The sequence below is a fragment of the Lutra lutra genome, chromosome 6 (genome assembly GCF_902655055.1).
Source record: "Lutra lutra chromosome 6, mLutLut1.2, whole genome shotgun sequence".
NCBI classification, from domain to species: Eukaryota; Metazoa; Chordata; class Mammalia; order Carnivora; family Mustelidae; genus Lutra; species Lutra lutra.
Window position 1 is genome coordinate 32852627 of NC_062283.1, and position 26415 is coordinate 32879041.

General features: G+C 59.6%; 1 protein-coding gene across 3 annotated transcripts in view; it reads left to right on the forward strand.

The window, feature by feature from the left end:
- ITPR3 (inositol 1,4,5-trisphosphate receptor type 3) overlaps nucleotides 1-26415 on the forward strand; it is a 66699-nt gene that overhangs the window by 39022 nt on the left and 1262 nt on the right. For 2 of the 3 annotated variants that reach the window (XM_047734948.1, XM_047734950.1), the window contains exons 17-57: nucleotides 17-136; nucleotides 497-679; nucleotides 1535-1786; nucleotides 1877-2021; nucleotides 2528-2669; nucleotides 3301-3500; nucleotides 4629-4758; nucleotides 5270-5327; nucleotides 6367-6532; nucleotides 7427-7591; nucleotides 7680-7754; nucleotides 8226-8351; nucleotides 9763-9885; nucleotides 9990-10190; nucleotides 11037-11288; nucleotides 11518-11643; nucleotides 11772-11897; nucleotides 13090-13210; nucleotides 13778-13968; nucleotides 14552-14700; nucleotides 14865-14973; nucleotides 15111-15201; nucleotides 15330-15499; nucleotides 17039-17213; nucleotides 17332-17516; nucleotides 17681-17881; nucleotides 18030-18140; nucleotides 18583-18678; nucleotides 18800-18901; nucleotides 18987-19073; nucleotides 19607-19717; nucleotides 19817-20009; nucleotides 20262-20387; nucleotides 20844-21016; nucleotides 21738-21902; nucleotides 22071-22263; nucleotides 22755-22868; nucleotides 22947-23074; nucleotides 23936-24101; nucleotides 24738-24898; nucleotides 26003-26164. In XM_047734948.1, coding sequence (XP_047590904.1) covers nucleotides 17-136; nucleotides 497-679; nucleotides 1535-1786; nucleotides 1877-2021; nucleotides 2528-2669; nucleotides 3301-3500; nucleotides 4629-4758; nucleotides 5270-5327; nucleotides 6367-6532; nucleotides 7427-7591; nucleotides 7680-7754; nucleotides 8226-8351; nucleotides 9763-9885; nucleotides 9990-10190; nucleotides 11037-11288; nucleotides 11518-11643; nucleotides 11772-11897; nucleotides 13090-13210; nucleotides 13778-13968; nucleotides 14552-14700; nucleotides 14865-14973; nucleotides 15111-15201; nucleotides 15330-15499; nucleotides 17039-17213; nucleotides 17332-17516; nucleotides 17681-17881; nucleotides 18030-18140; nucleotides 18583-18678; nucleotides 18800-18901; nucleotides 18987-19073; nucleotides 19607-19717; nucleotides 19817-20009; nucleotides 20262-20387; nucleotides 20844-21016; nucleotides 21738-21902; nucleotides 22071-22263; nucleotides 22755-22868; nucleotides 22947-23074; nucleotides 23936-24101; nucleotides 24738-24898; nucleotides 26003-26164 — 6070 coding nt within the window. The remainder of the gene's footprint in view (nucleotides 1-16; nucleotides 137-496; nucleotides 680-1534; nucleotides 1787-1876; nucleotides 2022-2527; nucleotides 2670-3300; nucleotides 3501-4628; nucleotides 4759-5269; nucleotides 5328-6366; nucleotides 6533-7426; nucleotides 7592-7679; nucleotides 7755-8225; nucleotides 8352-9762; nucleotides 9886-9989; nucleotides 10191-11036; nucleotides 11289-11517; nucleotides 11644-11771; nucleotides 11898-13089; nucleotides 13211-13777; nucleotides 13969-14551; nucleotides 14701-14864; nucleotides 14974-15110; nucleotides 15202-15329; nucleotides 15500-17038; nucleotides 17214-17331; nucleotides 17517-17680; nucleotides 17882-18029; nucleotides 18141-18582; nucleotides 18679-18799; nucleotides 18902-18986; nucleotides 19074-19606; nucleotides 19718-19816; nucleotides 20010-20261; nucleotides 20388-20843; nucleotides 21017-21737; nucleotides 21903-22070; nucleotides 22264-22754; nucleotides 22869-22946; nucleotides 23075-23935; nucleotides 24102-24737; nucleotides 24899-26002; nucleotides 26165-26415) is intronic. The other variant, XM_047734949.1, reaches the window with a different exon arrangement.

Sequence of the window (26415 nt, forward strand, 5' to 3'; positions counted from 1 at the left end):
ATGGTCCCCACCCCAGGTTCCTGGACTACCTCTCTGACCTGTGTGTGTCCAACCACATCGCCATCCCCGTCACCCAAGAGCTCATCTGCAAGTGCGTTCTGGACCCCAAGAACAGCGACATTCTCATCCAGACCGAGTGAGCCATTGCGCTGTCCCCTGCCCACAGCCCCGCCTCTTCCCTGCCCTGCTCCTCAGGCCCTTTAGAGCTCGGGCCCCGGGCGCATGCAGACTGGAACGGTCCCTCTGGCCGTCTATGCTCTGTGCCCGAACTGTGAGAGCAAGGACGCCTCGGGGACTGAGCCAGATCCTCTGTCCTTGAGAAGCTCGTGGTCTGAGGAGTCTGTTTATTTGAGCTGGCACTCAGCCAAACTCCAGGAGGGGATTGTGCGGCTGGGCACGCATGCGGGGGCGCTCTGGCCTGGCATCCTAGCCGCCCCTCCCCCCCCCCCGCCCCCTGCTGCCCCCACTCGCTGTGACACACGGCCCTGGTTCACAGGCTTCGGCCAGTGAAGGAGATGGCTCAGTCCCACGAGTACCTGAGCATCGAGTATTCAGAGGAGGAGGTGTGGCTCACGTGGACAGACAAGAATAACGAGCACCACGAGAAGAGCGTGAGGCAGCTGGCGCAGGAGGCACGGGCGGGCAATGCTCACGACGAGAACGTGCTTAGCTACTACAGGTGCCTTTGGGGGCCCAGCTCCTTCCCCGTCCCCAGCGCTTCCACTGTCCTTGGGCCTTCTCAGAAGGCCGGCAGCCAATCCCGGCTGAGGGATGAGCTCCCGCAGCTGCGTGGCCTTCCCTAGGGAGGCTGAGTGTCGCCCAAAGAGCTCAGCCCAGGGACGGGGCCTGAATGAACTTGAACCTGTGTACACGCATATTTATTTTAAAAATAAGATTAATAGATAACCACTTAGCCAGTACCTGCCATAATTCAAAGTCTTTCCCCTGGCCACTCACGAAAGCCTCACCGCAGCCCTATGACTACTGTCACCCTCAGAGTTGGGGAGATAGGCACAGGAGGTGAAAGGACTTGCCCAAGGTCACACTTCCTTCATAAGGGGCCATGGTTCAAACCCAGGCCATCTGGTGCCAGGACCACAGCGGATAAGGCAGGGCTCTGAGCAGAAAGCTGAGGGCAGGCCAGCACCCCATGCAGAGCAGGGCCGTCTGTGGGCCTCCTTTCAGCCGTTCTCCTGTCCGGGGCTCTGTACCCGCTGCTCTGTGGAGGCCTGTCCCCCTACTGTGCTTCCCTTTCCCAGCCTCTCCCAGCCTCTCCCAGCCTCTCGCTCAGCCAGCTCTCCTCCCATGAATACCTGTCCTGGCTGAGCCAGAAGTCGTTTCTTTCTTCGCAAAGAAGGGGAGGGCTGCAAACGCTCGCTCAGAATTGTGTCTTTTCTGTGATGCTGGTGGGGGCCTGGTTTGACCTAAGTCCCTCTGCCATTCTCCTAAGGCCTCCGCCCGTCCGGAGCCCAAGTGCTGGTGGCCCTCGCCAGCACCTGCCTGCCGCGGGCTCACCCTCCACCCCGCCCTGCAGATACCAGCTGAAGCTCTTTGCTCGCATGTGCCTGGACCGCCAGTACCTGGCCATCGATGAGATCTCCCAGCAGCTGGGCGTTGAGCTCATCTTCCTGTGCATGGCAGACGAGATGCTGCCCTTTGATCTGCGCGCCTCCTTCTGCCACCTGATGCTGCACGTGCATGTGGACAGGGACCCCCAGGAGCTGGTCACGCCAGTCAAGTTCGCCCGCCTCTGGACTGAGATCCCCACAGCCATCACCATCAAGGAGTGAGATGGGGAGCAGAGGGTGGGCCAGGCAAGGCTGGGCTGGGGGGATCTCAGCGACCCTTATACCTCACTGCCTCCCCCCACCCCCAGCTACGACTCCAACCTCAACGCCTCTCGAGACGACAAGAAGAACAAGTTTGCCAGCACCATGGACTTCGTGGAGGACTACCTCAACAATGTGGTCAGCGAGGCCGTGCCCTTTGCCAACGAGGAGAAGAACAAGCTCACCTTCGAGGTTGCGGGGCAGCGGGGGGCGGCAAGGGGTTGGCGTTGGGGGGCTCTAGGCCTCAGCTGCCCCCAGGGGTGCTTTGAGGGCTCCATGACCTAACTTGCCACCGTGTCCCAGCCAGTTTAGGGAGCCCACATAGACCGCCGGGACTCCCCAAGGGGGAAGCTTCTCCCCGGCCACCTGTGAGAGGACTTGTTGGGAGGGCCCTCCATTCACCCCTGCAGGCCCCTGCGAGGATCACCCCGCCTTCCTGCCTCTCTGCCCTTTCCCTGCAAGCCCCCCCCCCGTAGCTTTCCTTGCAGGCCTCCCTTCCTCAGTAGCCCACTGGGGGCGGGGCGGCTGCTGTCCTCTCTGACCCATGCCCCCAGAGGTCCTGCCTTTTCCAAGGAACTTCGTCACACCCTCCCGTCACACCCTCCTGACACCGGCTAGCCCTACTTTCCCATCCTGGCCCCGCCCTTTGCGAGGCCCCGCCCCCGCTCACCTCGGGGCCCCGCCTCCTCCCCCTGCAGGTGGTCAGCCTGGCGCACAACCTCATCTACTTCGGCTTCTACAGCTTCAGTGAGCTGCTGCGGCTCACTCGCACGCTGCTGGGCATCATCGACTGCGTGCAGGGCCCCCCGGCCATGCTGCAGGCCTACGATGAATCAGGCGGTGAGACCTAGTGGCCAGGGCCACACATTCCCGCCCTCACCCAGCCAGGGCCTTCCTCCTAGCACCACAGTCCACTCTGCTCAGCACCCTGTGCAGCCTGCCTCCTGGCTTCTGCTGGACCAGAGGGGCCCCTTTCCCGGCGCCGTGGAGACCCTGGGGCCCGGGGCAGTTGCTTTCCAACACAGCTTGGTCCAGAGGGGAGATAATGCGGGAGGAGGGGAGACACAGGCCCTGCCCAAGGAGCTCCCAGTCAGACAGGGGAGTGGGCGGGAGACATGTGACCACAGACACAGCCCGGCCCTCAGGGACACCCCCAGGGGTAGCACAAAAACCTCTTATCAAAAAGTGCATTGTCTGACACCTGGTGCGTCCTGCTCCCTGCACGGTATCCCCTGTGTCTCCCAGGCTCTGTAGCAGCTCTCAGGATGCCCCATGGGAGAATTCTCACTGCTCTCCCCACACAGTTAAGCTTTGCCCTGGCCAGCCCCTCTTTACCCAGGTTTGGCTTAAAGCTCACCTCCCCCAGAAAGCCTTTCCAGGTTAGCCCTGCCTCTGACAGAGCCAGAGCCAGAGCCAGACCCAGGGCTCCTACCGGGCACCCTGCGACCCCCTGGTGCTTCTCACTCCGCAGGCAAGAACGTGCGCCGGTCCATCCAGGGCGTGGGCCATATGATGTCCACCATGGTGCTGAACCGCAAGCAGTCTGTCTTTGGGGCCCCCAGCCTGGCTGCTGGCACTGGTGCCACTGAGCCACTGGACAGAAGCAAGTTCGAGGACAATGAGGACATTGTGGTGATGGAGACCAAGCTGAAGATCCTGGAAATCTTGCAGGTGGCTGGGCCAGGACAGTGGTGGAGAGTGTTGGGAATAGAGCAGGAGAGTGGGGGCCTGGGACAGGGAGGTTGGGGTTGGTGGACCCCTGCTCAGATCACAGATTCCAGTAATGGGAGCTCTGCAGTGATTGGCTATGTAGCCCAGTGGTTTCCAAAGCGTGGCCCTTGGACCAGCAGCAGCATGGGCCTCACCAGGGAACTCAATAATGCATGTTCTTGGGCCCCGACCCACATACTGATCAGAGGCACCCAAGGCAGGCCCACTGTCTGTGCTGTGATAGGCCTCCCAGGTGATTCTGGGGGGCACTAAAGCCTAGCTCCGTCCCTCCGCTGTACAGATGAGGAAGGGAAGTGGGGAGGGGATTAACTGCCCTCCTACAGAGAGTTCAGAGCAGAAGTAGAGCTTTGAGAGCTCATTCCCTGGTGAGGCGGACACGGTCTTTCCTATTCTGGGTCTTGTCTGAGACCCCCTAGCAACACTGGAAGAAGGGGCTGGTAGGACCTTGGGGGTGGTCAGAATGCCTGCTTTTGCCTTGCTTCTACAGTGACCTCCATGGGGACCCAGTCTGGGCAGGGCCTGGTCAAGGAGTTGGAGGGTTCTGGTTCATTCTAGGAGCTAAAGCCTTCCAGATCTACATCCTGGGGTGTGGCCAAAGGATAGAGGCCAGTGAGGGGTGTCTGCAAACCCTCTGTCCTCACTACCCCACCCCACCCCAAACTGGCCTCTCCTGCTCCCTGCTAGTCTTCAGTCCCACAACCCCCTGCCCTTCAGCCCCGGGCAGAGCAGGGGAGGAGGATGAGAGCTGGCCTCTGGGTCCAGGGAGCTTAATTTTCTTTCCTGTCAGCATCCTCCCTGGGAAGGAGGGACTGAGTGATCTATGTCTCATTTGGAGAATAGGTGTCATCCCTCATCACTGGGGCAGGAGAGGAGCAGAGGGTACTCTGGGCCTCCCTGGGGAGAGGAGTCTTGATTTTTTAGGTTGTGATGTCCTACAGTAGCCGGAACATCTATGCCGAGACCCCTGAGTGCTAAAGCTCATTCAGGGTACTCCTTCCCCCTTCCTGGGGTGCGACTGGCCTTCTGACTGCATCCCAGTCCTCACCCCATCCCTCCCCGCTTCTCCAGTTCATCCTCAATGTCCGCCTGGACTACCGCATCTCCTACTTGCTGTCCGTCTTCAAGAAGGAGTTTGTGGAAGTGTTTCCCATGCAGGACAGTGGGGCTGATGGCACAGCTCCGGCCTTCGACTCCACAAGTGAGCCTTGACCCCTTCCTTCCCCCACCTGCAGGCTAAGGCTGTGTGACTCACCCAGGGGTACACATTAGTGGGGTGGGGGCTGGGGGGACGCCTCAGGTCCAGCTCCCTAGCCCTGCCTCTGTTTCTCATCCAGCCCATTTAATTGCCATGGTGAGCGGCAGAGGCAGACATCATTCTCTCCATCTCCTAAATGGAGAAATTGAGGCCCAGAGAGAGGCAGGGACTTGCCTGAGGTCAAGCCATCAGGTGCTGAACCAGAGCAGGACCCAGGTCCCCTGGTGGCCAGCTCAGAACTCTGCTGGGCCCTGCAAGGGTAGTGGGGCTGCTGTGGTCCCCGTGCGGGCAGGGGACCACCCTGGGAAGGAGCATGAAGGCGCGGCTGCCACCTAGCCAGTGCAGGGAACGGGGTGGTTCGCGTGCCTCCCTGCTCCCTCACCCCTGTGCTCCCCATCTTTCCTGGGCACGGACCTGCCACCTGCCCCCATCCACTCACCCTTGCTCCCTACAGCCGCCAACATGAACCTGGACCGCATCGGGGAGCAGGCGGAGGCCATGTTCGGAGTGGGGTGAGGCCAGGGTTCAGTTGGGGGCTGGTGTGTGGGGTTGGGTGGGTGATGCTGACACAGGTGTGCAAACTCCCCTCCTTGGGGGTCTCCAGGTGGCCCCTCCTCCTGGGTCTGCAGGACCTTTACTGGGCTCTGTGCTTTTGCCCTCTCACGCCTACCTAGCCCCAGGGACATAGGGGCCACTTGGGCCCTCGTGTCACCTCGGTCATTCCCCTGCCTTCACCCAGAGCAGTTGTGGCTCTATCTACATTGGGACTTGGCCCAGGAAGCTGGAGGGGAGCAGGGGGAGGCATGGGGGACAGCCCACTGTACACAGTGCTGGGGTGGGGAGAGGTCGCCTGGGAGCTGGGGGCAGCACCGTCTCTGTGCCGTGCCCTTGGCATTTAGCGAAGCCCAGGGACCCCAACTCAGAAGGACATTTTAAAATTCATAAAATAAAGCACGTCAGTTACAAAGGAAACCAAGAGCTTTGAGACGCAGTTATCAAAATACTGAAGAAAACAAATTTGAAGTGACAGATCTGTGGATCTTTATTAACACATTAAGTAACCAGCTGAGCTGGGGTGGGTAATTAGTACCATGATTTCGAAGGAATGGTGCATGTGAACGGGATTCACAATTTCTGTAACCACTGTAAGGTGATGTGCGAACATCTGTGACTGTCACTGGTGACAGAATCGCCGGTACCCCTAGCTTCTCCTCACTGAAGGAAAGGCTGCATTTTACTTAGAGATCGGTACAACCGACGGGAATTTTCCCCACATCCGTTCCCGACCCCCAGCCCATCTCCACGAACCCCTTGGTGGGGGGAATCCTGTGGGTCGGGTCCCCTGCAAAGAGTCCCCGCTTCAGCTGCGTGATCAAGGGGAGTTCTGCGGGATCTCAGGGAACACGGGGCTCTCTCGGAGGTTCGGGGTGTGGCTGGGGTCACTATCCCGAGTGCGAATTCCACGGGGTGCGGTGTCTGCTGGTGGGTGGCAGGGTGGGCGGCGGGGAGCCCGGTGCCCAGCGCCCAGCATGGCCGTCCCCGGTGCCGCAGGAAGACCAGCAGCATGCTGGAGGTGGACGACGAGGGCGGCCGCACGTTCCTGCGCGTGCTTATTCATCTCACCATGCACGACTATGCGCCGCTGGTCTCAGGGGCCCTACAGCTGCTCTTCAAGCACTTCAGCCAGCGCCAGGAGGCCGTGCACACCTTCAAGCAGGTGCTGCTCCTGCCTGAGCCCCCGGACGGGCCTTGGGGAGCGGGGCAGAGGCCCCAGGGGACTTCCGGGGTGTGTATGGGGGGGACTCTGAGGACCACCTGGCCCAGGCCCTGAGTGGGTCGGTATCCTGGCCGGGCTTCGGCCTGTGCTGGGCACTGGGGGGTTAACTGGGGTTAACCATGGGGGTTTGGGGGCAGCTTGCTGCTCAGGGGAGCCCAAGAGGCTGGTTTGGGGGGTTTTGGCCTGGCCTTGCCGAGCTCCTGAAAGGTGAAGGCCAAGTGTTGGCCACCTTTAGGACCTCTCCGCCTGACTCAAGGCTTGTCACTTTTCATGAAGCGGACAGTACTCGAGGGTTTCATAAACGATACCATGTGAGCCTTTGCTAAGTGCTTCAGATCACGCCTGGCACACAGTCAGCCTGCACTGAGGTGACTGGTTCTGTGACCATGATGTTGCATGGTATTGACAGTGCCCTGTGAAACACGCCTGCTGTCTAACGAGCACGTGCCAGGCGCAGAGCCTTGGCCTTGTCTTATTGGGTGGGTGGGAGCCTTAAGGCCTGGGAAGCTTTCCTGCCTTATCCTGTCCAGAGTGAGTGCGGTGGGAGCCAAGGCTCTCCTGCCACGGGGAATCAGTGCTGCCAGGACTCTTTGTCCTGCCCTGACAGCCTTAGCAGCATCAGTCAATGAGCAACTGAAGCCCGCGGATGGAGCAGCTCATGACAGGCAGTGCGGAGAGGCCTTTGGCCATCATGGAAGGCTTCCTGGAGGTGATGGACCATAGCCAGCATTGAGGAGGAGCAGAGGCCTGGAACAGGGCAGGCACCAGGGGTCTCCGTGAGGTAGTGGACCGGGGGTGCCCATCTCACCTGGCATGCCCACGGTCAACCTTCAGGTGCAGCTGCTGATCTCAGCTCAGGACGTGGAGAACTACAAGGTGATCAAGTCGGAGCTGGACCGGCTGCGGACCATGGTGGAGAAGTCGGAGCTATGGGTGGACAAGAAGGGCAGCAGCAAGGGCGAGGAGGTGGACACAGGTGCTTCCAAAGACAAGAAGGAGGTGAGTAGGGTGGCAGGGAGCTGGGAGGCCAGGGCTGCCAGCAAGGGCTGGGCCTGGCTGACCCCCGTCCCCTTCCCTGTGTCCCCAGCGGCCCACAGATGAGGAGGGCTTTCTGCACCCCCCCGGGGAGAAGAGCAGTGAGAACTACCAGATCGTCAAGGGCGTGAGTGGCCTGGGGCCCTGAGGCAACTCCCCGCGCCCTGTCCCCCCCCCCCCCCCCCCCCCCCCCCCGCCCCCAGCCGGAGGCTCTGGGGCCTGGCCTCTCCTGCCTCCCCACTCTGCTGGCCACTTGCCTTCAAAATACACATTTTCTGGCTTTGCCTGCACATTAAAGACAATCCTGCCCAGGTCCAGATGGAATTATTTTAAAGCTGAAGGAATTTAATGAAATTCCATTTCACAGTCATATTGTTCTATTTACTTTTATGGGCGGAATTGGGTTTTTAGTGCTTGCCTGCCTTGTTGTGGTGATCTGACTCAGTGAGCATGGCCTCCTCCCCCTTCCTGTCCCCAGTGTGAGCTGGGGCTTGGCTGGGCTTGGCCGGGGACTCCCACCAGCCTGAGGGAGGCGGCGGGGCAGCTGGAGGAGGAGGGAAGGGGCAGGGGCTCTGGGCTCACCCCCCATGCTCCCCAGATCCTGGAACGGCTGAACAAGATGTGTGGCGTTGGCGAGCAGATGAGGAAGAAGCAGCAGAGGCTGCTCAAGAACATGGACGCCCACAAGGTCATGCTGGATCTGCTGCAGATCCCCTATGACAAGGTGACCTCTGACTTCTGACCTCTGGCTTCCCCCTAACCCTGGCCCAAGCCAAACCACACACTAATCCCCAACGCTGACCTAACCCAGCCTCACCCTGACTGCAGCTTCTGTTGCCCTCTCTGGCCTCGTCCTAATTATCTTAGCTTCATTGTAAGCTCTGACTGTTGCCTCCTCATCTTTCTTTTTTTTTTTTTTTAAGATTTTATTTATTTGACAGAGACAGAGCTTGAAAGAGAGAGAGAGAGAGATCACAAGCAGGGGGGAGAGGTAGAGGGAGAAGCAGACTGCCTGCTGAGCAGGGAGGTCTATGTGAGGCTCCATCCCAGGACCCTGGGATCATGACCTGAGGCAAAGGCAGACGCCTAGCCAACTGAACCACCCAGGTGCCCTGTCTCCTCCTTATCTTGATCCATGTTAAACCTTAACTGACCCCTGCCTCTCTTTGATTCTTTTTTTTTTTTTTTTTTTAAGATTTTATCTACTTGACAGACAGAGATCACAAGTAGGCAGAGAGGCAGACAGATAGAGAGGGGGAAGCAGGCTCCCTGCAGAGCACAGAGCCCGATGTGGGGCTCGATCCCAGGACACTGGGACCATGACCTGAGCCGAAGGCATAGGCTTTAACCCACTGAGCCACCCAGGTGCCCCCTCTCTTTGATTCTTGATCTCAACTCGGACCTCATGCTGACCCCAGACTCCGAGCACAGCTGGTAGTTGTTCAGGAAGATATGCTGCATGGTCTCGGCCTCCAGGAGCTGCGAGCGGGCGGGCAGCTGTCACTCTGAAATCAGACTTTGATTTCACACTCTAGCTTCACTCTGACCTCTTACCTTGACCTGTCCCCAGGGCACATCCTGGTGGCGGACTCCAAATTTAGCATAATTTCAACCTTTGATCCTCCACACCTTGCCTCACCTGACCATGATCTTGATATGTCTCAAGCCTCACACTGGCTCTTGAGCGTGACACCCAGCATTCACCTGACCCTGACCCCTCACCCCTCAGCCTAGCTCCCCCAAGCTGGCCTCCCGTCAGTCTCTGCCCCTCAGCCCTTCACATATTTCCTATTTATTTATTTTGAGAGAGAGAGAGAGAGAGAGAGAGCACAGCACGGGAAGGGACAGAGGGAGAGAAGCATCCCCTCCACCCCCCACTGAGCAGGGAGCCTGATGCGGGACTCCATCTCAGGACCCCAGGATCATGACCTGAGTCGAATTCAGACACTTAACTGGCTGAGCCACCCCGGCGCCCAAGACACATTTTCTTATCTTGACCTGGAGGCCCTCTTTCACCTTGAACCTGGCCTTCCCGTGGTCCCAGTCCCAAGCCCTGCCCCCTCCTTCCGGCCATGCCCGCTGGAGCTCAGGCACAAGGCCCGGTGTCACCTTCCTCCTCCCATCCGGATGCCCAGGGTGATGCCAAGATGATGGAGATCCTGCGCTACACCCACCAGTTCCTGCAGAAGTTCTGCGCGGGGAACCCGGGCAACCAGGCCCTGCTGCATAAGCACCTGCACCTCTTCCTCACGCCGGGGGTAAGGGCCTGAGGCCGGGGGATGGGGGTGGCGGTGTGGGGCTGGCAGGAGGGGCGGGGGCGGGCCCGGATCCCTCCGCGTGACAGCTGCCCGCCCGCTCGCAGCTCCTGGAGGCCGAGACCATGCAGCATATCTTCCTGAACAACTACCAGCTGTGCTCGGAGATCAGCGAGCCGGTGCTGCAGCACTTCGTGCACCTGCTGGCCACCCACGGGCGCCATGTTCAGTACCTGGACTTCCTGCACACCGTCATCAAGGCCGAGGGCAAGTACGTCAAGAAGTGCCAGGACATGATCATGACCGAGGTGAGGACGGGGCTGGGGCCAGGGGGGCACCGGGGGCTCAGGCAGCGGGACTCAGAGTGAAGACGAATCAGACAGAGTCGTGAGAGGTGCCTGGCCTGTGGAGAGGACAGAGGCTACAGAGGCGGAACTCACGGCCCCATCCCACTATTTATCCTTGTATTTTCATGCATTTCAAAACCGTGAGGCGCCTGCTGGGGGGCCAAGGAGCCCGTGTACCCCGGGGGACACGGGTGGGGTGTACTCTCGGGGCAGGGACCACATCCGGTGCGCTTCTGCATGGGCCCCAGCGTCTGGTGCACTGTAGGTGCCTGGTAAGTCTGTTAGCCTTGGCATGAAGGAGGACCGGCTGAGTCTAAATCCGGAACAGAGGTGGTCTCTGCCCCGTGGGGGGGTGGGTAGCACAGTAAACGGAGATGAGGGACCTGACAAATGGGGTGCCCTGCACCGGAAGTGCCCTATAGGCCGAATTATTAATTGCTGTTATTATTATTACCATGAATAATATAATCACTGACATGAGAGGGTGCAGCAAGTGCTCTGGGAGGCTTTAAGTTCCACCGTGGGTGCACAGGGGAGGCAGGCAGGCATGGGATTAGAGAGGGCTTCTTGGAGGAAGCACCTGTGAAATAAGACTGAGTGTGGGATTTTTTTTTCCTTAGGGGAGAAGGGGTCATTTTTGTCCGTCCAGGGATCGGCTCTGATGGCAGGTGGCCTAAGACACCAGCCTATGGCCCCAAGGGCCAGGCAGGGGAGGGCTTTCCTGAGTGTCAGGTGAGGGCTGGGGTCAGAGTCCCAATCTCTTCCTGCTGACGGGGGCGTCTGATCAGGCACCCCTCCTCCCTGCAGCTGACCAATGCGGGTGATGACGTGGTGGTGTTCTACAATGACAAGGCCTCGCTGGCCCACCTGCTGGACATGATGAAGGCTGCCCGGGATGGCGTGGAGGACCACAGCCCCCTCATGTACCACATCTCCCTGGTGGACTTGCTAGCTGCCTGTGCCGAGGGCAAAAACGTCTACACGGAGATCAAGTGCACCTCCCTGCTACCCCTGGAGGACGTGGTGTCTGTGGTGACACATGAGGACTGTATCACCGAGGTCCGGGGTTTGGGAGAGCTGGTGGGAGTGGGGGGAGGGGTGTAAGGGCTGGTGGAGCCAGGCCGGGGCAGCCATCAGTCTTGCATGGAAGGGGGAGGTAAGAAAAGTGGGGGAATGGAAGGTGTGGGCAGAGGAACAGGTGGAAGTCAGGAGAATGGTGGGGCATAGAGAAGGAGAGCCTGGGCTGGTGGTCTGGCTCACGCCCCTGACCTTGCTCCCGGCTGCGCAGGTGAAAATGGCATACGTGAACTTTGTGAATCACTGCTATGTGGACACAGAGGTGGAGATGAAGGAGATCTACACCAGCAACCACATCTGGACACTCTTTGAGAACTTCACCCTGGACATGGCTCGGGTCTGTCTGCTGGGAGGGCGTGGGCTTGTGGCTGCACCGTGCTGGGCACAAGTATGGTTGGGAGCCCAGTTAGCCTGCCAAGGACTAGGCGTGGAGGGCCCCCAAGGCATCGCTCTCTCCTGCCCCAGGTGTGCAGTAAGCGGGAGAAGCGTCTGGCTGACCCCACGCTGGAGAAGTACGTGCTGACCGTCGTGCTGGACACCATCAACGCGTTCTTCAGCTCCCCATTCTCTGAGAACAGCACTTCCCTGCAGGTGCGCTTGTCCTGCATGTGCAGTTCTTGTGCGGGGAAGGAGGGAAGGAGAACATATATTCCTGTCTGCTTGTGGTGCATAGAGACATAGCGGAAGGACATAGACAAGTGTGTTAGTTACACATATGCCGTGTAACAAATTACCCCCAAAGTTAGCGGTTTTAAACAACAAACGTTTATTCTCCTAGTACTTCTGTAGGTCAGGAATTACTGTGGGGACAGTACCCTAGAACGGGAATTCCTAAATTGACTTGGTGTGACAGGTCCTAAGGTGGCAGGGGATGGCTGGTAGCCCTTACTTCCTGAAGACAAGACAGTCATGTGTACCACAGTGGTTAGCAGAGCCCGAGCAGTAATCCAGTGGTTCCAAGGCCCAGAGAGCTGTGGTGTCAGCTTAATCAATCAAGTGCCCCTAGGACTAAAGTCCTACTGCAGCAGAGAAGCTCTACGCTAGGGAACAGAAGTTAGCCTTAAATCACTGAAGAGTCCTGGACGCTCAGTCAATTCCGGTTCCCAGACTTCCTAGCTCAGACCCGCTTGAAGGCAAGAGAAGCAGACTTCCTGGAGGAGGGAGCCTGAGACAATACCTAAACCATAATACCATAAATCACTGGATGGACACAAGAGCCCAACAAAGCGGTTACTTATAGGTAGAGGAACTGGGGGCAGAGTGGGTCCTGGTCTCAGCAAGGGTGGGTTTGTTTTGACACACAGGCATTTGGGCCCTGGGACCTCTCTGGGACTATGAGTAATTTGTATAAGCTTTTCCCACCTTTCATCAGTCCCAGGGCAGAGGTGGGAGAATGGGCTGATGGGATCAAGGCTGGGGTGAGACTTCTCAAAGCCTACCTTTCTATAGCATACTTCAGTTTTTGAACCATGGAACTATATCACCTTTTCACAATATTAATTTATTTTAAAAAAATTTTTAAAGGAAGGAAAGGATTAGCAATACAGGATTATAAGCCCCAGGTCTGAACTTTGGGGAGTTCTCCCATGTATGGTTGGGCAGGTTGCGCACTGCCGAGAGGAAAGGCAGTGCCTTTTTCCAGTTGGCACAAAGATACATGGTAGCTCTTGGAAGCCTTGTTCCTCCACCTTGCCCATCCTCAGGGGGCCCTGGTCACTGGGCTTGGGGCTGCCTAGGGTGGAGGGTGGGCCAGGCTATAGCAGTAGGCATGTTGCTTTTGCAGACACATCAGACGATCGTGGTGCAGCTGCTGCAGTCCACCACACGGCTGCTCGAGTGTCCGTGGCTGCAGCAGCAGCACAAGGGCTCCGTGGAGGCCTGCATCCGGACCCTCGCCATGGTGGGTGAGTGTGCCAGGGGCACTGGTTAGCTCCAACCACCCCTCCCTTCCCTTTGCCTCAGGGCCACCTGCCCTCAACACAAACGCCTTATTCCTAAGCTTGCCCATCATCTGCTCCCAGGTTGTTCCCAGTAAGTCCTTCTTGGTGTCTCACTGGCATCTTAGCAATCGAGAGAAGCTGTTTTCTCCTTTGAGCTTTATGTCATTTCCCCAGAGGGTAATGCCGGGGGACATCCCCCAACCAAAGTTTCTTGCGCTTGCAAATGGTTGCAGGCAGAAGGGAGGTCTGGAGGTGGTTAGGGAGCATCGGGGAAGAGGAGAGAGCAGGTGGGAAAGAGAGGAGAGGATTCAGGGTGGAGCCAGGGTAGAATCAAAGAGGCAGAAACTCCCTCTTTTTACTCCAAAAGTAGAAGGGGGCACCCCAGTCCCAGTGGGGGCCAACACATACCCCAGAATCTTGGGGAGTTCACCCTGTCTCCCAGTTCAGCAGCCTGGAGCCTGACTGCTCTGGCTGGCCCAGCTCCCCCAAACCCCACCTGCCCTCGAGCACCCCGTTGTCTCTCCCCTCCAGCTAAAGGCCGGGCCATCTCACTTCCTATGGACCTAGATGCACATATCAGCTCGCTGCTCAGCAGTGGGACCAGCTGTATAGCCGCTGCCCAGCGCAACGCCTCCAACTACAAGGCGACCACACGGGCCTTCTCCCGTGTCACGCCCACCGCCAACCAGTGGGATTACAAGAACATCATCGAGAAGCTGCAGGTGGGTGCGGGGCTGCCCAGGAACTGCCACAACAGGGAAGCCTGCCTCCCCATGCTGCCTGGACTCCCCGGGAAAGAGGCCCCTGCTTAGGGCAGGCCCTGGGCAGGGGACCGAGAGGCCTCATTCCAGGGGAAGCCAGGAGAACCCAGGCCTCCGCTAGGCAGGGTTGGTGCTCAGGAAGGGGATCAGAACACCTCTCAGTCCTGAGAGCACGCTCCTGTTTATGTGACACGCTCTTGGTCACTATCACACACTTCTGAGGGGGATGCGGTGGCTCACTATACCCACGTGGCAGGAGACCGAGGTTCAGAGAGGGAGAGGAGCTTGCCCCAGGTCACACAGCTAGAGGAGGGGCTGGGAGAGAAGCCCTGGCTTGTGGCTACCCGCCAGGTGCTCTGAGCAAGCAGACGACCTGCATGGTTCAGGGTGGTTCTGTGGGTGCAGGGCCCCTCAGACAGGCTCGGAGAAATCCACAGAGCCATTTGGTGTTGGGGCGGGCCGATTGGCAGTACAGCCCCACTCATCTCTTGGGCCCGGGTGGCCTGCACCTGGCCCTGTAGTGACTTTGCTCTGCCCACCCCAGGACATTATCACAGCCCTGGAGGAGCGGCTGAGGCCCCTGGTACAGGCCGAGCTGTCGGTGCTGGTGGACGTCCTGCACTGGCCCGAGCTGCTCTTCCTGGAGGGCAGTGAGGCCTACCAGCGCTGCGAGAGCGGGGGTTTCCTGTCCAAGTGAGCCGGACGCCAGGCCCGGGCAGGGGGCGGTGGCCGGGGCAAGGCTGTTGGGGGCAGGGCAGGACTGGACAGCCCACAGGGCAGGGAGCTGGGGCAGGGTAGGTGGCTGGAAGGAGGTGGCCGTGGCTGGCCCCAGCATTCCCTCTTCCCTCACGGGCCAGGCTGATCCAGCACACCAAGGACCTCATGGAGTCAGAGGAGAAGCTGTGTGTCAAGGTGCTGCGGACCCTGCAGCAGATGCTGCTCAAGAAGACCAAGTATGGGGACCGGGTGAGTGTCCGGGGCGAGCTGGATGCAACTGCGAGACTGGCCGGTGGGGGCCAGGGGCTCGGGGCCAGTGCGGGCTGGCCCGTGGTCAGTCTGATGGTGAACCGTGCCACCGTGGGGCCTCGCACCTTCCCCCACAGGGCAACCAGCTGCGCAAGATGCTGCTACAGAACTACCTCCAGAACCGGAAGTCCAGCTCGCGGGGGGACCTTCCAGACCCCGTGGGCGCTGGTCAGTACCATTTCCCTGCCGCCACTGTGCCTCTGTGTGGCCCATGTGCCTAGGCCCTGGGCCTGCCCTTCTGTTCGCCTGCCTCACCCTACCCCCAGCTCCCTTCAATGTGGGTTCCCCAACTCCAGGCCTGGACCAAGACTGGTCAGCCATTGCGGCCACCCAGTGCCGGCTGGACAAGGAGGGGGCCACCAAACTGGTATGCGACCTGATTACCAGCACCAAGAATGAGAAGATCTTCCAGGAGAGCATAGGCCTGGCCATCCGCCTGCTGGACGGCGGCAACACCGAGATCCAGGTGTGTAGGGGCTGGGGTTGCTGGGGGCTCACCTCCTCTGGGGGGGTGCTTTGTGCTTGGGAGAAGGTATGGGGCGGCACATTGCTGAGGCTGCCGGGCCAGGTGCTGGTGGCCTACACGAGTCCAGCTACGTGTGGGCGTGTCTACCTTCCCCCATGTCATGTGGCTTCTTTCTGCCCACACAGACTATTCTGCTCAAGCTAGGCCTGAGCCTGACTCCCCACCATGCTGCCCACACCGCGTCCATCATTCCTGCCTCTCAGTCTCTGCTCAGGCTTCCTTCCCTCCTCTCCCCTATCCTCCTCAGCCTTTGATGCCCAGTCGAAGGACTGTCTCCTCTGAAAAGTCCCCTGTGATTGCCTTATCCCCATTCTTTCATTCATGACTTGTGTTTTTGTTATTCTTCTTTTTAAGATTTATTTATTTGAGAGTGAGAGAGTCTGGGAGAGGCAGAGAGAGAAGGAGAAAGGGTCTTAAGCTGACTCTGTACTAGATGCAGGACCCGATCCGAGGCTTGAACTCACGACCCTGAGATCATGACCTGAACTGAAACCCCGAAACCAAGAGTTGGACACTTAGCCGACTGAGCCACCCAGGCGCCCCTCATGCCCTGTTTTTTGTTTGTTTGTTTGTTTTAAGATTTTATTTATTTATTTGACAGAGAGATCACAAGTAGGCTGGGAGGCAGGCAGAGAGAGAGGGAGAAGCAGGCTCCCTGCTGAGCAGAGAGCTGATACGGGACTCAATCCCAGGACCCTGAGATCATGACCTGAGCCGAAGGCAGAGGCTTAACCCACTGAGCCACCCAAGTGCCCCCCTCATGCCCTGTTTTAATAAGTCTGCACTTAGTGTTTTCCATGTGCCTAGGCACTAAGGTTTTAGCCATGAACGGAAAAGACAAAATCCACATATCCTCTGAATTGGTCCTATAGCCTAGTGGTATAACAGCCCATGACTGTAACCCCTACGTGGTGTGGAGAGTGTTGGACAGTGCTAATGCCAGCGAGGGGCCTCGGGGTGCCAGGGCAGGGATGGCGGAAGGCCCCTGAAGAGGGGCCAGTGCAGCGAGAGCCCCGAGGTAAGCCTGTGGACAGGAGGGGCGGGCTGCACCAGGCAGAGCAGGCAACTGGTGCCAAGAGAGGTGGCAGGCCGTCAGATGGCCTCATGGGCGCTGGGAGGTGGGGCTTCTCCTGTGGGTGAGATGGGGCCACTACGGGCAGAGGAGGGATGAGATTTAGACTTCCAAGGGCACCTCTGCGGCTGTGTGGGGGGCAGATGGAGGAGCAAGAGCAGATGTAGATGGTGTGAGGACACTCTTGCAGGCCCCTAGCATCACAGTGACGGCAGTTATGGACCCTTCCCCTCCACCTCTGACAGTCCTGACCGCCCCTGCCCCAGTCATAGTCCCAGGGCACGTCCAGAGACCTGTCTGCAACCCAGCCTTGTCCCTGAACCATGGGAGAGAGCCCTCCAGGGACTCACCGAGGGCTGCTTAGCACCTGACCCTGTGCTGAGGCTGTCCGCCATCCCCTCGCCCAGAAATCCTTCTACAACCTGATGACGAGTGACAAGAAGTCAGAACGCTTCTTCAAAGTGTTGCACGACCGCATGAAGCGGGCCCAGCAGGAGACCAAGTCCACAGTGGCTGTCAACATGAACGACCTGGGCAGCCAGCCACGGGAGGACCGGGAGCCGGCAGACCCCACCACCAAAGGTCAGAGGTCATGGCCATAGAGGATCAGGGTGCCGGGCCTGGGTCAGAGGGTGCAGGGTGAGGGTGAGGGTTCGGTCCCTTCCGGCAGCCCCAAGCCTCAGCAGGCCTCCCCCTGCAGGCCGCGTAGCTTCCTTCTCGATGCCAGGCTCCCCATCCCGATATTCGCTAGGCCCCAGCCTGCGCCGGGGCCACGAGGTGGGCGAGCGCGTACAGAGCAACGAGATGGGCACGTCCGTGCTCATCATGCAGCCCATCCTGCGCTTCCTGCAGCTGCTGTGTGAGAATCACAACCGGGACCTGCAGGTGTGTGCCAGCCCTGCCCCCGCCCCCCTGGCCAGTGTGTGGATCCCCACCCTTGCCACCTGCCCATAGGCCACTGCTCTGTGCCTACACAGGGCAGGGGCCCCCAGGCCTGGCCTCTAGCCCCCGTGAGAGCCTCGCCATGCCCGCCCTCCTGTGCCCTGCAGAACTTCCTGCGCTCTCAGAACAATAAGACCAACTACAACCTGGTGTGCGAGACGCTCCAGTTTCTGGACATCATGTGCGGCAGCACCACAGGTGGCCTGGGGCTGCTGGGCCTTTACATCAATGAGGACAATGTGGGCCTTGTCATCCAGACCCTGGAGACACTCACTGAGTACTGCCAGGGCCCCTGCCACGAGAACCAGGTGAGCGGTCACAGCAGTGCCCGTGGCCGACAGGGAGTGTGGACATGTGGGTGCTGGGAGCAGAGTGGGAAGGGGAGAGCCAGGGGCATTGGGAGCCCAGAGGTCTGAAGGGCCTGGGCCCCATGTCCCCCCCACTGTCCCCTGCCAGACTTGCATCGTGACGCATGAGTCCAATGGCATCGACATCATCACAGCCCTGATTCTCAACGACATCAGTCCCCTGTGCAAGTACCGTATGGACCTGGTGCTGCAGCTCAAGGTGGGGCCCATGGCAGCCCACGGGCATGTGCGTGCGAAGGGTGTGCATGTGCGCAGGCGATGTGGGTGTCGAGCATTCGTCCTGGGGCGTGGTGGGGGGTTTAATATGCACACATAGATGAGTGTGTGAGCAAATGTGCTGCACGTACGCTCCAGGAGCAAGTGGATTCTGGGTTTCCCCCAGGGCTTCCTGTGTGTGTGTCTGCTCTCTGGGGGATTGTGTGCGCCCACTGTGGGGTGGGGGTGAAGGCAGTGGGAGGGGGTTGGGGGTGGTCTGGATTTGCAGGACGCTTCTTAGCGAGTCCTGAGGGATAGTGGGGAATGGGAAGGCCCTGGCATATCTTCTGGGCCGGGAGAGGCTGTTGTGGAGTAGAAGGGGTTGTTGGGGGGCATGGTGGGGGCTCTCAGACTGTGACCTGTCCCCCTTTCCCACCTCCCCACAGGACAATGCGTCCAAGCTGCTCTTGGCTCTGATGGAGAGCCGGCACGACAGTGAAAACGCGGAACGAATCCTCATCAGCCTGCGGCCCCAAGAACTGGTGAGGCTGGGCCTGGGGTCAGGTTGGGAAGGAGTGAATGGGTGGGGTGTGGAGGGGACGAGGATTGGGACATTCCCTACGCCCCGGGAAAACAGCGTTCAGACAGGCAGTGCCCCGCCAGGTGGACGTCATCAAGAAAGCCTACCTGCAGGAGGAGGAGCGGGAGAACTCAGAGGTGAGCCCACGGGAAGTGGGCCACAACATCTACATCCTGGCGCTGCAGGTACCAGCCCCGCCCCATGGCCCCGCCCCCGGATGCCCCGCCCCCGTGACCACGCCCCGTGACTCCACACCTCCCTCTCACGCAGCTCTCCAGGCACAACAAGCAGCTGCAGCACCTGCTGAAGCCGGTGAAGCGCATCCAGGAGGAAGAGGCCGAGGGCATCTCTTCCATGGTGGGGGCCCCGGGACCAGCCTGGGTGCGGTGGTGGGGCGGGGCGAGAGTTTCGATGGGCTGGTATTGGGGGCAAGGCTAGGGAGGGAGGGCGGGAAAGAGGGCAGAGCGGAGATCTGATGGCCCGTGGGAATCGGGATGAGCCTGGGGGCGGGGCCCGGAACTCTGGGCGGAGCGCGGCCGGGGGCGTGGCCTGAACCTGAGTAAAGAGCTGGAATTGGGGGGTGGAGGGGGGGGCTCAGGGTTGGAAGAGCCACACAGGTGGCCCGAGGTGAAACCTAGACGTACAAGTGTAAGCGAAGCTCTGGGGCTGTTCTGGAAGCCTAGAGCAGGACAGCGGAGGACGGTTTACGTCCTTATTGTCTGGACATTGCTCTCCCACTACCCCTTTCTTATTTGGAGCTGCACCCTAGTTGGACTGGGCTGCGTCTGGTCTGGGTGGGGAACCCTCGAGCACCTAGGTAGGCTGGGTGGCGGGCCTAGCAGTGGGAAATTGTGGGGCCTGACCTACTGCAGTGGCCATTCTACTCCCAGCTCAGCCTCAACAACAAGCAGCTGTCCCAGATGCTCAAGTCCTCAGCGCCCGCCCAGGAGGAGGAGGAGGACCCCCTGGCCTACTACGAGAACCACACGTCCCAGATAGAGGTAGGGCCAGAGGGCAGTAGGTGCACTGTGGGTGAGGGCCGTGACCCTGGCCCTTGGTGGCAGTGGCCTAGGTGTGACCCTGTGCCTGTGTGTGCCCAGATTGTGAGGCAGGACCGCAGCATGGAGCAGATCGTGTTCCCCGTGCCCGGCATCTGCCAATTCCTGACGGAGGAGACCAAGCATCGGCTCTTCACCACCACCGAGCAGGATGAGCAGGGCAGCAAAGTGAGCGATTTCTTCGACCAGTCCTCCTTCCTGCACAACGAAATGGAATGGCAGCGCAAGCTCCGCAGTGAGGACCGGGTGGGGCGGGACAGGGAGGCAGGGCTGGAGCTGCTTAGCGCCCCCCCCCACGCGCCTCCAGCCTGCTGCTGGTTGCTGCGTTCCGCCCCCACCTCAGCCCCACCGCTAGGAGGGCTCTGGTCATGGCTGCTCAAGTGGGACATGGAGCTTGTGCTGGCGCCTAGGGGCCCCTGTGGAGTGGGAGAACAATATGAAGGTGAGAAACCCCTCACGCCAGCCTGCCGCCCCCCTCCTCCCCCAGGCATGCCACTGATCTACTGGTTCTCCCGCCGCATGACCCTGTGGGGCAGCATTTCCTTCAACCTGGCGGTGTTTATCAACATCATCATCGCCTTCTTCTACCCCTACATGGAGGGCGCATCCACAGGTGGGGACCCCAGGGTGGCAGACTGAGGCCTCAGAGTCCACCATGCCCCCTCCCTGGGCTTGGGCAGAGCCTCGGTGCCGGCCAGGCTCTGCGGGGACCAGATGCAGAGTGGGGAACATCACCCTGCACTGCCCTTTGGGCTCTGCACCTGTGGGAGACAGTCATGGTCTCGTGCGATGGACAGCTTCCTTAATCTCTGGAGACAGTGCATGTCTCTTGCCGTCTCTCTAACACACGAACGTGAGCCAGAGGTCAGACAGGGTAGCAGCAGCTGAACAGGACCTCCTGCCTTAAGCCTGGATGGGCAGGTGTGATGGGAGGGGGGGGCCTAAAACTAGGTGACCAAGAACGTTAGAGGGAAGGCTTCCAGGAGGAGGTGGCTTCTTGGGATGTGTTGGGGCTGGGGCTATGCTGGGCTTCACTGCCCAGGGCTCACCCCTGCACCCTGGCCCCCAGGCGTGCTGGGCTCTCCACTCATCTCGCTGCTGTTCTGGATCCTCATCTGTTTCTCCATCGCGGCTCTGTTCACCAAGCGCTACAGCGTCCGCCCCCTCATTGTGGCGCTCATCCTGCGCTCCATCTACTACCTGGGCATTGGGCCCACACTCAACATCCTGGGCACCCTCAATGTGAGTGCTGGAGGGAGCCCTCACCCCACCCCGCCCCTGTGCTCATGGGGCGGTAGGACCTCATGCTGGCTGTCTGCCTCCCCACAGTCCACTGCTCTGCCCTACTCCCCACCCCGTCCCTGTGAATGGGGCCAAGTTTGTTAAAGACCCATGGGTCGGGCTGTTCTGTGCCTCCTCCGTCACCTATGATCAACTGGGGCAACTGGCACTCTGAGCCAGTTGTGGGGAGTCACTGTGGGGAGTCACTGTGGGGCCCCAGCTCCAGGGCTGCTGTGTACATGGGGTTAGTGGGGCACTGCCCAGAGGCACTGTTCACACCGTAGACATCAAAGATTTGTAATGTGATGACAGTTCCCGGCAGCTGGAAATAAAGCATACCTGGAGCAAGGCAGGGTGGCAGGGGGTGGGGGGCAGGCAACTTTCCCTAACTTACCAAGTCACCGTCAGGGCCAAGGTTGGTCTGTCCGACTCCATCCTCTGTTACCTGTATCTCACTTTCTTCCTGGAACCCGGGCCCCAGGGGCTTCTCCCCTCTTCTATCCCAGGAGCCCAGATACATTTCTAGAAGCATTTTCATTAATGCCGAGCCCGCCAGGCTGAGGAGGACCAGCTCAGATCTGTTCCATGGAAGAGCTGGGCACTGGGTGGGCCCAGCAGCAGGGAGTGGAGATCTGGGGTGGGTGGTGGGACACTGATCCCACTGCCCTGTCCCTGCCCCCAGCTGACCAACAAGATTGTCTTTGTGGTGAGCTTCGTGGGCAACCGCGGTACCTTCATCCGGGGCTATAAGGCCATGGTCATGGACATGGAGTTCCTCTACCATGTGGGCTACATCCTGACTAGTGTCCTGGGCCTCTTTGTCCACGAGCTCTTCTACAGTATCCTGGTGAGCCTGCTGGGGGCGGGTGCTGGCAGGGGTGTGGGAGTGATCGGGGCTCCCCTCAAGCTTCTGGAAGAGCCCGTGGGAAACCAGCGGGAGCAGGGCAGCCCTGGGATGCAGCGGCACCTGCAGTCCCACAGGCCCAGGTCCCATGACCCTGTCCCTGCCCGGCAGCTCTTTGACCTCATCTACCGTGAGGAGACGCTGTTCAACGTCATCAAGAGCGTGACTCGCAATGGCCGCTCCATCCTGCTGACCGCCCTACTGGCCCTCATCCTCGTCTACCTCTTCTCCATCGTTGGCTTCCTCTTCCTCAAGGACGACTTCATCCTCGAGGTTGACCGGCTGCCGGGCAATCACTCTGGAGGTCTGATGACTCCTCTCCTTGGCGGGGGTGGGGGCTGGAGGGGGGTCCACGAATGACCTATGTCAGGCCCAGGCCCTGGGAGTGCTTCTCCACCAGGCTCCGTGCCTCAGTTTCTTCTCTTGGGTTCCAGGGAGGTCTAGCTCACACCATTCTGCCTCCCTCTTGCCTGGCACAGACTGAGGGGGTGGGAGAGCCTTGGGCTTCGGCTCCCTTAGGAGCCTCTTGCTTACAGACCCCAGCATTCGTGTTCAACTCGGTATTTGCTGGGACTGCCTATGTGCCAGGCTCAGGGGTGCAGACCCCCCTTTTCTGCCCTTCGTGCACAGCCCAGTGGGGGCAAGGGCACGAAGACCCTTCCCTTGTCACCTGGCAGAGTTGGGAGTTCACAGGATGGAAGGGTTCGCGGAGGGTATGATACTGGGGACACAACCAGGGGAATGGTAAGGCCTGCTGTGTCCTCATCCTAGTGACCTCCTCTGTGTCCTTTCTAGCCAGCCCCCTGGGGATGCCACATGGAGCTGCCACACTCATGGGCACATGCAGTGGGGAGAAGCTGAACTGTGTCTCGGGGGTCTCAGTGCCTGAGGTCATGGAAGGTGAGGGCGGTGTGTTTCAGGAGCCTGGGGAAGGGGGCGCAGAGGCAGGGGGCTCGCCCTGCGTCTGAGCACACGCTCTGTGTGTAGGGAACGGAGAGCTGGAGAGCACGGAGCGGGCTTGTGACACTTTGCTGATGTGCATCGTCACTGTCATGAATCACGGGCTGCGCAATGGTGGCGGCGTGGGCGACATTCTCCGAAAGCCCTCCAAAGACGTGAGCATCCCCTGCCCTGCTCCCGGATCCACGCGGCCCAAGCCCTGGCCCAGTCAGCCGCGGTGAGGTCCTGCCATCGGGTCATGGCCTGGCAGAGCAGCTTGGTCCCCGCCCCCACCCAGTCTTCAGTGTCTCAAGCCCCCGTCAGGTGTCCACTTTCCCTGCTCTCCCACCAGTCACTGTGCAGTCACGTGGATGTTGAGACACCCCCCCCCCGCCACTCCCACATCCCACCAGCTCACCATGGTTGCTCTCAGGAGAGACCTTGGCAATCAAGCTTTGCCCAGGCTAGGGAAGGTGTGGGTCAGATGTCGGGCGGATCCCCGGCTACACTGGCTTCATCTGTGAGGCAGAGCCCTCACCCACAGGGGGGTGGGCAGGGCGGGGAAGCTGAGTCGGCTCCATGAGGAGGCCTCAGGGTTTGACTCAGGCAGCCAGGCGTTACCAGTAGCCAGTCTGCCCCAGTCACGGGGCGAGAAGCCGTTTCCTGGCGAAAGTTCTAGAATGTGTGAGGCCAGGCATCCCCAGGGCAGGGCAGAGGAGTTCGGAGCTGGCTCTGCCCCCATGCAAAAATCGGGGGCAGAGACAAGCCTCCACCTGCAACCTTAGTGCCCCACGCCAAGCTCTGTCCACAGGGCTCAGGCCTAGCTGGTATCCTGAGTCCGCTCTTTCCTGACCTGCAGTCCAAGCCTGCGGCTGCAGTGCCGAGGGTGTGGGAGTGAGGCTGGGTCAGCATTGCTGCCTTTAGGGTTGTAGGAGCCGGAGGCCTTTATTCCCCTCTGTCCTGGCCCTGACCCCTCCCAGCCTGAGTCTGGCTTGCCTGGGTGAACTGGGCCCAGCTTCCCTGCCTGCCCCCTGCAGGAGTCTCTCTTCCCAGCCCGGGTGGTCTACGACCTCCTGTTCTTCTTCATTGTCATCATCATCGTGCTGAACCTCATCTTCGGAGTGATCATCGACACCTTCGCTGATCTGCGCAGCGAGAAGCAGAAGAAGGAAGAGATTCTCAAGACCACATGCTTCATCTGTGGTGAGGCTCTGCTCCTGCCCCTCGGGGGGCCGAGGCAGGGCTGAGGCGGCCACAGTTGGGCCCTTCCCTGGTTCCCACGGCCCCCAGGGGGCTGACAGCTTGATGGCGGTTTGTTCCTCCTATCCTTGGGGAGAACAGGACCCTGCCTGAGCTTGGGGTAATAGAAGAGAGTGGGAAAGAGCTTCAGAAACCATTCCTTTGAACCTTCTCAGTGTACAGAGGAAACTGAAGCTCTCTGGTCTCCGTCCAGAGCTTTTCCCACTCATGGTTTGAGGTGCTAGTCCCCTCACCCCAGGCCGAGGAGCCGATGGCACCTGCAGGACAAGATTCCTTCTCAGCTATCCATGTTTCCTCCCCCTGGGCTCGGAATGCTGGCTGCCTTAGTCCTCGGCCTGTGGAGGGCTGCAGCTGTGGCGGCGGGGTTGGGGGTGGGGGCTCTCCATGGCTAAGTGGCTGGAGCCTTAAATGGAAGTGATCTACATAGGCCGGGGTGGGCTGTCACATGTGTTTACCAGACCCATCAGCCTGAGACCAGATGCCCCCCCACCGCACCCAGAGGCAGTGTCTGCTCGACCAGGGAGCCCCATGTTGGCTGTGGGAGGCTGACGGTCTCATCCTCACCCCCCGCACCCTCAGGGCTGGAGAGAGACAAGTTTGATAACAAGACGGTGTCCTTTGAGGAGCACATCAAGTTCGAACACAACATGTGGAACTACCTGTACTTCATTGTGCTAGTCCGTGTGAAAAACAAGACAGACTACACGGGGCCCGAGAGCTACGTGGCCCAGATGATCAAGGTGTGGCCCTGGGGACGAGCAACCGTGGCCACTGGGGTGGGACAGCTGGGAACACTTGTGGGAAGGCCAGAGAGGCCTCTGAGCTCTCCTGCACAGGCTCAGTTGTCCGGGAAAAGCCCACAGCAAACCCGTCAGCCCCAAAGGACGTGCACAGGGTTCCCCAGGCCCGTGGGTGCCCGATACTGAGCAGTCAGGGGATTCCACCCGGCTGCTGCTCTGTGGACGTGCTCAAGGGGCCTTTTCCAGCTTGGCGAGAGGAATGGCAGCTTCCCAAAAGCTTTGGATGGTCTAGGCTGAGAGGGAGGCTGGGATAACTTGCAACTATCAGATCTAGGAGGAATCAGAGATAATCTGTCCAATTTCTGTAGTGAGGGAGGCAGTGACGGCAGTGAAAAATAATAATAATTAAAAAAAGGTCTCGTAGTGTTTCAGAAAAAGGAAGCCCGTCCATTCCATCAGATGTAGTGCAGCTTCTAATCACCGCACAATGGATAAATTGCAGGCTAAAAGGAAAGACCTATTTAGTCGGGGAGAAATGGGGGAGTTCTACTATTTCTTAAGTCTATAATTTGATCTTTGAGTACAGGTTTATCTGATGGTCTGAGAACTCCCAGCTTGTGACAAGGAGCCAGACACCTGGTGGCCCCCTTCCCCTCCTCCCCCATCCCGGGAAATGTGGCCTTGCCTCTCAGACACATCAGATGCCAGCTGTCCTCGGCAGACCCTCCCCTTGTTTGATGAGTCGTGTCTGACTCGAATCTTCCTGGGGTGTGGAGCAGGGCGGAAGGAAGGAGCTTCAGGGTCTGGTGCAGAGGCCCCCCTCCTCCTCTCAAGGTGGGGTGTCAGGAGAGTAAACAGACGGTGCTGATAGCAATGAGACTTGAGGCTGTGGAACGGAAGTTAGCCTGTCCCAGGGCACTGGCCTCTCTACGCCCTGCCGAGGGTCAGAGAGAACCCCAGTCGGTTCAGATTTTCCCCTGACAAGTCCCCAGGGAGTAATTTGTCCAGGGTGTGACAGCAGGCTCCCCCTCCCTTACTGCCTTTCTAAACGAGGCCTTCCTAGGCTGGGCCCAGCTTGCTCATCCCTCGGGGGACCTTTTTCAGAACAAGAACCTGGACTGGTTCCCCCGGATGAGGGCCATGTCCCTAGTGTGCAACGAGGGGGAAGGGGAGCAGAATGAGATCCGGATTCTTCAGGACAAGCTCAACTCCACCATGAAGCTCGTGTCCCACCTCACTGCCCAGCTCAACGAGCTCAAGGAGCAAGTGTGTACCCAGTCCCACCCCTGGGGTCCCCAGCTTCAGAGCCTCACTGGGAGGGGGGGGTCACAGCCCAGCCTGCCGTGGGGGAGGGGAGGTGCTGGGGCCTTTACACCCCTTCCTTTCCTTCTTGGGTCTGGGGTGAAAGACAGGTTTCAGAGACACTCTCTCCCCCATGGAAAGCCAGACTTGAGGTTGACAGCTCCTGTCTGTGAGCCCCTGAAAGAAAGGGCCAAGTGGACACTTGGTAGAGGTGT